The 11,430-nt window shown below is 26.9% G+C and overlaps 2 protein-coding genes and 1 long non-coding RNA gene across 4 annotated transcripts in view; 2 read left to right on the forward strand and 1 right to left on the reverse strand.

Moving 5' to 3' along the window:
• Positions 1 to 8,561, reverse strand: part of LOC102675305 (synaptotagmin-4) — a 12,340-nt gene extending 3,779 nt beyond the window's left edge. Inside the window, exons 1-2 of one of the 2 annotated variants that reach the window (XM_031508071.1) lie at positions 8,466 to 8,561; positions 1 to 159 (exon numbers count right to left, since the gene is read on the reverse strand). In XM_031508071.1, coding sequence (XP_031363931.1) covers positions 1 to 97 — 97 coding nt within the window. In that variant the 5' untranslated portion in view covers positions 98 to 159; positions 8,466 to 8,561. Of the gene's footprint in view, positions 160 to 1,972; positions 2,265 to 8,465 lie in introns of those variants that run through there. The other variant, XM_031508070.1, reaches the window with a different exon arrangement.
• LOC116184902 lies at positions 2,522 to 3,372 on the forward strand. The gene is made up of 2 exons (XR_004149560.1): positions 2,522 to 2,671; positions 3,213 to 3,372. It is a non-coding gene; the product is annotated as an uncharacterized LOC116184902 (long non-coding RNA).
• On the forward strand, positions 5,074 to 8,988 carry LOC102675159 (arrestin domain-containing protein 17). The gene is made up of 7 exons (XM_006610582.2): positions 5,074 to 5,439; positions 7,070 to 7,225; positions 7,294 to 7,505; positions 7,577 to 7,759; positions 7,841 to 8,052; positions 8,416 to 8,588; positions 8,816 to 8,988. Exons 1-7 carry the CDS (start codon positions 5,325 to 5,327, stop codon positions 8,944 to 8,946), a joined length of 1,182 nt encoding a protein of 393 aa, XP_006610645.1. The 5' UTR covers positions 5,074 to 5,324; the 3' UTR covers positions 8,947 to 8,988.
• Positions 8,989 to 11,430: the final 2,442 nt, after the last annotated feature.

Raw genomic sequence — 11,430 nt, forward strand, 5'->3', positions numbered from 1 at the left:
CCGCCGTCGGTTTCCTGTGGGGTGGCCTGAACGCCAGGGACTTGTCGGAATTCAGTTTGGTGTGCTCGCGACGTCGTCGACAAAGCCACCAGGTCATCGCGACGGCGCAAAGTAGGAAAACGGCGCCTATACATAGTGCGACTATGGTCGTCGTCGACACTGCAATTACGCGTTACTTTCATTAAATTCCTTTTACTCTATATTGAAAATTTGGTTTATTATTATTATTAATAATAAATTGCAAGGATTCATACGTCATATATACGATTTCCACTTTCTGGAAAATTTTTACTTGTAGAGTCAATAGAAGATTAACTAAGATCCTAGAAAATTAAATGATTAGCTTCGATAGAGTTGACTTATTTGGCTTCTCATATGTGACTCATGTGTATTTTGAATGATGAAACAAGAAGTTAACTTGAAAGAGATATTATTGAATATTATAAATATATATTATAATATAATATATAATATATCAAATATTGTTTGATAGTATTGTTTAATATTAATGTTTTTACCTCAGAATAAAAGAAAATGTATCGTGTATTCAGAATCATGTATGTAGGAGTCATTGCAAGGATATGTTGTCATCAACATCTTAAGAGAGAATTCTTTCTCTCTTTTCATTTAATATTATATTTCTTGCTTCTATTACAATTTATCACTTTCTTCAAACGATTAATTAATTAACTTTACCTTAAACAATGAAATAGTTTAGAGATAAAGACGTATATATTGATCAAAAGAATTTTGAACTTTATAAGAGAGTTAGTTGGTCAGTGCTGACTAATGCCAAGTTCCGGCAATGATGAATCATCTCGGCAATGTGCGCGTTTTACCTTACCACAAACTTCGTAAGCGTTATCAAGTACTTATAAAACAATAAAAGTCTAATAATTGTTCAGAATACAATTTATGTTTTCATCTATCTCAATAATCGTTTCTTCGAGATGAAACATATTGGAAAACATTTAAGCTTAACCATGTATCCATGATGCTATAAATTTATATTCTATCACAAACGGATTGCAATTGAGTTTTACTTTAATGAATTATTGTCGATCGTGAAACATATCAGAAAACACGTCAACACTTGAATATCCATATAATATCATTCATTTTAAATAATAATAAGTCAAATAAGAATAAGAATAAACGTAGAAATCCCATTTAGAAGGGAAACCGATTAAATCTATTTTTAAATTCTAGTTTCAGAAATTTTAATTCAGAATATTGAATTATTTAGAAGCCAAATTTCTAGATGTCAATATCAATAATGTTTAATTATTTAAAAATTAAACTTCACTTTTTCTAACTTTTAGCAGAATCTAATTCAAAAACTGATCAATACTAATTTTTAAACTCAAGTAACAAAATACTAGCGTTTAAATGTTTATGAAATGATTATACATGATCAAGTGCTCAATTTTTCCATAAACGACATTATTAGATGGAGTTGATCCACTTGGCTTCTGCGTGCCTCATACATCACATGGTCTGGCGTCTCGTTATAAAGCCAACCATCCTCCACTATATACATACATCATCTAACTCGTATCTAAATCATTCCTTAAGATTCATCTAAGAATCCAACGAATCCAATTTTGTTGAATCAAAAGAAAAAAAAAAAAAAAAAGAAGAATGAATAGAAACGAATTGAAAAACGATCCCAATCGATCGAAACACCCAGTCACGAAATAACACAGGCATCACGATGTAACAGCTGTCCGCAATCATGATCCGTATTCCTTCCAACGATAGTTTCATTCAACTAAACGACACCCCCGATTATACCGAGATTACGCCGATAACGGATGGAAATCAACGCGCGATGGTGGAACGAAAGCTAGAATCGTGGACTGGATTGGATCGATGTCAAATGGATCATCATCACGAGGCGTGATTACGGTTACGTCGAAAGTGGAATCGAGCGTGAATTTTCAATTCGGTGGGCCCCTCACCCGAAACTCACCGAAATCGACGGGTCGAATCACAGGTCCGTCTTCCGTCACTCCTCCGACCATGTTCGGCCACGTTTATCCCCCGTCTATTTGGATACGCTTTTATCCGCGTAAGTCACTCGGCCACGACGCACTGAACGAATATTTACGGTGTGCGCGGACCGTTCGTGGTATCCTGAGGCGACCATCGGACGAAATGTTTCGATCAATAATAACGGCCGGAGCTTGCGCGGAATATCCGGGGGCCGCTGGGTATGGAAAAGACGACAACCACGACACCAAGACGGCGACGCCGGGGATAATGCCGTTTCGGTGGTTGCTAGACGAACGAGAGGGTCCCTTCCTGCGGATAACGCGAAGGTTTTCGCGCAGGTGACGATGCACTTCGACGAGGAAGAGGCGGTGAAACTGGCGGTCGAATCGATGGGATATCGATCGGTTGAGCAGGCTGGGTTTTTAGAAACCTTTTTTGCATGGTTAGAGGAGAGACAATTGTTTATGATTAATTTTTCTTATACACGGAGGTGAGAGAGGATGGATTTGAGAAGGTGGAGGGGGAGAGAGGGGGAGGATTAAAGGATTTTTGAAATTCTGCCTATTCTGTCCTATAATCCTGGGATTTTCGAGTCTGGGAGAGTTTAAAGTGACACGGTGAGCGGGATATGGTTGGAAAAGGGGTTGGAACATAGTCGCGATTATAATGTGACTATGTATGATATTATATATATGATTTTGATTTAATCTGATTTTTTTATTTTTATTTTTATTTTTTAGTTTTTCTATCGATAATTATAGTAAAATTTTAGTGCAGAGTATGTATATTTTATTATATTGTTGATATATTTCATTTCGGAATTTATTTTTCTTTTTTTATCGATATAAATTGATGATTTTTAAAGAAATAATAAATAAAGGGATTCTGTCTATATTTATATTTGGGCGTGGGCTATGGTATAATGGATCCTTCTGCATGAAACTGATATATTTATATTAACATTTGCAAATCTTATTGATTTTCAATATGTTTTAAGATATTGATAAAAATATAGTATAATATCAAATAAATTTTGATTAAAAAGTTTTGCATAATAATATTTGTATAATTTAAAAAAAAATATAATATTCAGGAAAGATTGTGTTATTTAAAAATTATTACAATGTTTTAAATTTATTATCTACGTTATTTACGTTATTAGCATGCTTATATTATTTATATTTATTAAATTTAATTTATAATCACCCCTTTTACAGAATGAGATGAGTAAGGGCGAAGAGAAAGGTGAGACTAAAAATTGCAACTTTAATCCACTTCGCTCGAGTTCTGTTTTGAATTATCGATCTACATTACATCTAGCACGCAGAAGATAATTCTTCTATGAGTCATCTATTACCTCGAACCTTCTAATTAAATGAATAAATCAACATTTGCATGATGATACAAATAAGTTATTCACACTTTCTTGTTATTTATTATTTTTATATAGTTATAAATATTTTAAATTTTTTCCAATTTATATCAAGCCAATCTATAATTAATATATTTCTACTTATAACTATAGAAAAATTAAAAATATTATATCTAAACATCTCTTTCTTTTTATGTCAATATTTATTGATTATTAATTTAATTATTATTATTAAATTTAATTATTAATTAAATTTATTCAAATAAATGTCATTTTACTTCGAAATATTGGTAAAGATTATATTGCGTAAGTGTGAAATATATTTAAGAATTGAACCGTAAATTTCTTATTCACTTGGACAAGTTCATATTTTTCTGTTCCCGAAAACATAGCCGATGATGCTCGACGTGAAAATAAATTTTCGTAAAATATCATGTACGTAAACTGCGACATAACGTGTGCACATTGAATGCATTTTTTAAATGAATTGGATCACACGAGTGATAAATAGCTGCTATTATTTTTGAGCTTTTATCGAAATTATTATTAAATCTTTAAGTAGCAAATTTTCGCAAATTTTGTTAAAAAATATATGAAAACATTTTTATTCTAAATATCTTTTTGTCACTTTTATCAATTAATCTTTGAAGATTAAATTAAATTATTTACAATAATTTTATATTTATTAATTGATATCAATTAATATTATATGTGTCCTCAAAAATTTAAGTAAAAGTTAAATTCAAAACAACTATTGTGTAATCGAATTTTAATCAATTTATTAACAGATAAATGGCAATGACCGTTTGTTTAATTATCTCCGTAAAACAGAATAATCTGACCCTACTTTTGAAGATAAGAATTATATCTAACTTCGGAATTACGATCAGCCGTCTTCGTCAGTTGCATCATTGCTATCTTATCCGTTATTTGTCTGTGACGTCATTGAACATGGTCGGCGCACGCGCATTACGAAAATACACTACAATACATGAAAATACTAGGTTTACCTGGTGCATGTTTACCTGTGCTTAACCAATAGGGTCACAGAACGCTATTATGTCATTGATGATAGGAAACATCAAAATTAGTGGACATATTTTAATTATTATATATTTTAAATTTTTTAGATAACTTTTATATGTATTGATAATATCAAGATCGTTATATTCTTATGTCGTCGTTAAATATAGGGTGTTCTGAAAAATGGAAAATGTGAATTTTAAAAATATTATTTGAATGATTTTCATATGATTGTATATAAACATTATTATAGTTTATAGTAAATAAATTTATATTAATGATAAGAATAAAAAGAAAAATAATAAATAATAAATCAAAAGTATATTATAGAATTATTATATTATTATAGAATTATTATGATATTATATATATTATATTGTATTATAAATAATAGATAAATAAAAATTTATAAAAATTATAATCTAGAAATATTCTTTTTATATTATATATTTCTATAAAATTTCATTTTCACTTTATTATGGATATACATAAATAATCTATAATTCTATAGTAATAAATATTTTAAATTCAAAATTATTTTACAATTTTACTTACACTATAATTTTTTTAGATTTTTCTTCACATCTTCCTTTAGAAAAATGCAAACAGTTACTACTATTAATGCATATTTGAAACGACTTATAGAGCCGTTCCACTGCGTCAGTTGGTATCTGCGCAGAAGACAAATATTAAAGTAGCCTATAGTAACGTGGACTCGTAAGCGATCAGACCGGCTTTTACAAGCGGCTCGATATAGCTACGTTGTGTGTAACTATTCGATGTATGGAACAAAAACGAGAGAACAAACGAACGAACGATTGTGCTAAAGTGGCCACATGTACATTTCGAAACGTTATTAGAATAAAATAAATAAAAAAACAAAATCTGCATACGTATCGAGTGTCGTCGAAAGTGTAGCTGTGTCATAACAAACATGGGACTGAAGGATTTTCGAATAATCTACGATAATCATTGGAACACTTATTATCCAGGACAAACAGTAAGCGGAAATATCATTGTCGTACTAGACAGCACAAAGAAGATTCGTGGTATGTTATATTCGAAATCGCATCTTTATCGAATGAATCATATTATGTTATTTTTGGGTGAATAATATTTAATGTATATTAAATATTGTTTTGTGATATTCAAAGATCGAACAGGTGTTTTTAAATGTATGCGATTTTTATACGATTTTTTTAGTGATAATGTTTATGAAAATGCAATTATATGTAGTGAAAATGATGGAAAGATTATGCGAAATTATATGTAAATATAATATATTAGTAGATTTAAAAATATACATATATTATATTAAAAATGAATAAAAAAATATTAAAAAACATTTATAATTCTTTATTTGAAAATAATTTAAATATAATATATTAGAAAAATGAATATTTTTATTTTCACAGAATTATTGCTAAAAGAGATAAGATGACATGAAGATTTTGATATATTTAGAAAAATAAAATTTAAATAACAAAGAAATTAATATGTAAAATAATTTATACTTTTTATAGTTATATAATAATTTCGTTAATCGATATCATTTTTCATTTTTAAAAGTAAAAGTAAAAGGATTTACATCAATATTAGAAATTTATTATCTGAATATTAAAAAATATTTCTCATATTATTAATATATATAAGTTTTATTCTAAATTTTGCTTCAATTTGTAAATTGTAATTGTATTTCATACATATTGTCGAGTTCTTGTCGCCGCATTCCTGTAGATTTTTTTCTTTTTTGTCGCAAGGTGTAGTTTAATTATAGCACTATACACCCGCACAGTAGAAATGGACAGTGACGATCAGCCGTGAAACACTTGTTTTGTCAATTGTATAGCCATTGCATTATTGTTTTTATATTTTTTATTATTTAATTAATGTATTGTTATTGCTATTATTGTTATTAGTAACTATTATTTAATATTTTTCTTATATAATATTCTTTTTTAATATCCTTATAGTTTTACTTTTTACTTATAGCTGTTTATTTTTTATTATTTTATTTTATTACAATTTTGTTCCTTAATCGAGATCTCATGAATTGTTAACTTAATAATGGCAAATTTTACAGAATTATCACAAATATATAACTTTTCTTTAAATTTTATCTTTTGTAAATATCTTTTATAAATTACATTTCATTTTTTTTTTATTTTAGTTTTTTTATTTTTATTTTTACCGGATCACTCACATTTCTGTTTTGAGCGATGCTATTTATATTTTAAATTTATTTCTATAGTTATACAAAAATACTAAACTCTTCTATAAAATTCTTCCGTGATATTCTTGACATTTATTTGACGTTGATATACTGTTCTATTAGCATCGATTTGCTTTAGTTCGCGTTTAATTTTATATTATTATCTCATTGTTAAATGGTAATTTCTGAAATGTGTCAACTCATGTCTGAATTGAACAATGTGAAATGTTATGAATAATCGAAAGTATAAAACTCCTTAATGAATTCATTTATAATTTTAACATTATGATATTAAATCGAGTTAAAATTTTTAAATCATATAACATTATAATTAAAATGCAAAGAAAATGATCATTAATTTTCTTCAAAATAAAATTTCTTCAAAATCGAAATTATTAAAATTAATATAATCGATAAAAAAATATAATATGTATGACAATATTATTTAAAAATTTTATTATTTTTAGGTATAAGCGTGAAAGTAAAAGGTGTGGCGAATACATGTTGGACTACAGATAAGCAAGATATGGATGAGAGAGGACAATATAGAGATGGGACTCAGACAGTCTCTGCCCATGAAGAATACTTCGAGACAAAATATTATCTTGTTGGATCGGCTTCTGGTGAATTTCTAACTTATATTATTTCATTAATTATTTTTATTGAAAGAAATAACAAATTTTTTTTTCAGGTGGTGAAATCGAGATACAAAGCGGGGAGCATAAATTTCCATTTCAATGTGTACTACCGACAAATTTACCTAGCAGTTTCGAATCTGATTTTGGACATGTTCGATATACTGTTAAAGCTACTTTAGATCGTCCTTGGAAGTTTGATCAAGAAGTAAAGAGTCCCTTTACAGTGGTGTCACCTCTTGATCTTAATCAAGAATCGAGAGCTTCGGTATGATTTACAATCAAAATGCTAATTTAGTAAAATTTAGTGAATAAAGCAAAAATAGTAAAATTTTTTAGGAAAAAATAGAAGAAGAAATGAGCAAAACGTTTTGTTGTTTATGTTGCGGAACGCCACCATTAACTGTTAATTATTCATTACCAGTTAGAGGATATGTACCAGGCCAATCAATGCCAATAAAGGTGAACGTTGAAAATCATTCAGGAGTTACTGTAGAAACTATAAAACTCATTCTCTGTAAGGTATATTCGACTCGATAATATTATTAATAATATATGATACATGAAAATATTTTAAAATAACAATGAATCGTAATGGTCTAGATGGTGACTTTTCGTGCTACAACACCGACTACTGATACTAAAACTGAAGAGATTGTGGTAGCAGAAGTTGGCAAAGGACCTATTGAGGGAGGAGGAATTGCAGACTATGAACAAAAACTAGATATTCCTCCATTACCTCCCTCGAATTTGACAAATTGTGGAATTATTGATCTAGAATATAATCTTAAAGTTGTGGCATGTGTCTCAGGATGGTTAGTATATATTTATTATCTGAATAGAAAAAATAAAAAAAAGTTCATTTTTATATAAATAATGATTAAAATATCATTCTTAGCAAAATTTTGTAAATAAAATTAAATTTGAATCAGTTTTTAAAATTATATTTTATGTAATATGAAGCAAGTAAATTAAATCTACTTTATCATTCACTATTTACATCACATCATGACTCATTGTATGTATGACTCTTAAACGAGATTTGTAAAGAATGCTAATGTACTACTTAAATTCTATAGTGGAAAATTGCCCATACAAAACTAATTCTTGTCGGTCGTTAAAGTATTTCGTAATGTAATAGAGACATAACTATGTTGAATAAGATGATTATGTGTTAGGTACTATCGAAATTTATGGCAAAATACACTTATATTCGTGGGTACTGTACCTTTGGTAAATTATCAAACTCCAAGTGCTCCCCCGATCGAAGGATATCCTTCAGAAATTGGATGGACGACATCTGGAATTCCAAGCTCTGATGGAGCTACAACGAATTTATATCCTAATTTACGTAAGAATACTTTTATTTATTTTTAATAATTATATAATATTTTTTATTATTTAAATATTAATTATAATATATTTTTTACTACTGGAAATTTTATAAACTAAATTGTATAGTTCAAGAATGTATTAATTATATAATTATATATAATTAATATAAAATGTATATACTTATTATATAGAATATTTTATGGAGTATATATATAAATTAATACAATGAATTAAATTATATAGCTCCACCATCATATGAAGAATCAACTAATGGTGCAAGAAGTTTATGGGAGCGTGGCGAATCTGAGCATATTTTCGGTATATCGAATCGTTTTTCGCCTAAATATCCTGTTTTCAATTTTGCAGCAGTTTAGTGAGTAACAAGAAAAAGTAATTTGGTGCTTTATTTAAAAAGAGAAAAATGAAAATTTTATATGTATCTCAGCACAGTCTGTAGAGCATATTTTAAGCTTTAATTGAAATTAAGGGCTCATAATGATCGTGTGTAATCAAGTTGATAATCTAATTGTTATGAATGAAATGATGTCTTGATTATATTTTTTTAAAATAAAATAAGTTTTTAATAAGAGTACTGAAAAAATGGTTAACCAAAGGAGATCCTAAGAAAATAGTCATATTAAATGCTTTTTAAAGAATGAGTCGATAATTTAATTTATACAATTTAAAAAAAATTTTTTTTAATTAAAGTGCGAATTATTATATTAAATGTTAAATTTTTGAACTAGTCTCGAAGTTTATGTATCTAGAATAATTAAAATGCACAATACTCAAACGATATTTATTATTATATTATACTATAATGTTAAAATGATTGCTTTTTTAATATGCTGTGTATATTTTCTTACGAAAAATTTTATATATATGAAAGCAATTTAAAGCAATATTAAATTTTTAAATACTGCCGATACTAGAATTCAGTTTTTATGCGAATTTGTTTGAATCACGTTTATATATATACATATATATATAATATATATATATGTATATTATTAATTATATCAATTATATCAAAAATATTATATATAACAAAGATATAAAATTAGAAAATTTGTATTTATATCTATTTTGTTGTCAATAAAATGTATGTTTTTTTATACATTATGGCATTATTTTCACTTAGCATCATCATATTGCTGAATAGTATGTTAAAAATTAAAACAGTTTCTTCATTGCATAAATTTTGGAGAACAAGTGTAGACAAGGAGACAAATAGTGAAAAAAAGACAGAAATAATATAAAAATATTGAAATCAGCGCCATCTTCAGAGTGCCGCAAATGAAACTCATAAAGAAAAGATAGAAAATATTTAAAAAAGGATAGAGATAAAATAAGAATTGGCCATTAGCGCTATCTCTTGAGTATTCTTAAAAATAACTCTTCAAAGAGTAAAAATAACTTTTCAAAAGGTAAAGTAGAGTAAAAATTGAATATTAGTGCCATCTTTTGAGTGTTTTATATTATTCTATTTTAGAGAGATATTTTTCATAATCAATAGATGTCGTTAATAATCAATTCTTATTGTACCTATCTTTTCAATATTTGCTTTTCTTGTTTCATTTACAATACTCTAGAGATGGCGTTGATTCTTGAATTTTTAATCTTATCTCTATCCTTTTTCAACTATTTACTTTTTTTGTTTATACTTGTTCATTTCTTTTTGATATGAAAAAATATATTGATTTAGATTTATTTTATATTTTATTTATAATTTAAATTTGTTTATGAAAATTTTTATCTATTGCAATTATAATAGTTAAACAAAAAAATTATAGAAATATAATAATTTATTTATTTTTTTAAAAATTTAATTTTAGTAAATAATGCAAATATATTAAAAATAAAAATATGTTACATTTTATTTTCTAGTCACGACATCAATGTTTATCAATTCTTCGTTGATCATGTTTTGCGGAAAGATTTCTATCGATAACTTTATTTTATCGAGGAATAATTCATCATACGATATTTCTTATCTATTCACTGGATCTAAATAATATACGACTCGATTTTGTGCTGTTATATTTTTATTGCGGAATATATTTTATCACTGGCTAAATATTAAATTCATCATGCCTTTCTCACATTTTTCATATTTCAAATTTCAATAAATAACAATCATAAAATCATTAATTTAAATTATTAACTTAAATTTATTAAATTTTTTTCAATATTTAATAATTTTGTATTTTTATATCGTTTATAAATAATATTATTTCAGAATTTTATTCTTTGTTTAATATAAATTATATTTTATGTTTCATATAAAAATGTAAAAAAGAATGACATAAAATATTTAAAAATGTCGGAACATATCATTCTGATTCGTTATGACTCTATCACACTGCATAAGCTTATTACTATTGTGAAAATGGATATCCATTTATTTCTTTTATCGTCAGAAAAAAATGATATAATATAAAATTAAATCTATTTAAATAAAAAATATTTTATGTATTATTTGATTATTATATGTCATTATTATATTCTGTATCATTGTATGATATGTAATCGTAGTATAATAAAGTAAATAAAAAATAAGTGGATATCTACCTTAAAAAGATCAAACAAAAGCTTCGTTGATTCGAGTTTTAACAAGATCTTCCATGACATCGTGAAGTGAGTCGAACATTGACGTATCGCGGTCACAGAAGTATCGTGTTTCAAACTCTATGCTCTTGTGTATATATATATATATATTATGATGCTATGTATCGAGTTAGTTTACTAGTTGGACAAATGAGGCGCTAAATGTCAACCAATTTTAGTATACCACTAAATAACGATCTATTGTTATACCTCTTGAAACGTAAATGCTAATTAAAACGACGCAGTTCTAA

The sequence above is a fragment of the Apis dorsata genome, unplaced genomic scaffold (assembly GCF_000469605.1).
Source record: "Apis dorsata unplaced genomic scaffold, Apis dorsata 1.3 scaffold_74, whole genome shotgun sequence".
NCBI classification, from domain to species: domain Eukaryota; kingdom Metazoa; phylum Arthropoda; class Insecta; order Hymenoptera; family Apidae; genus Apis; species Apis dorsata.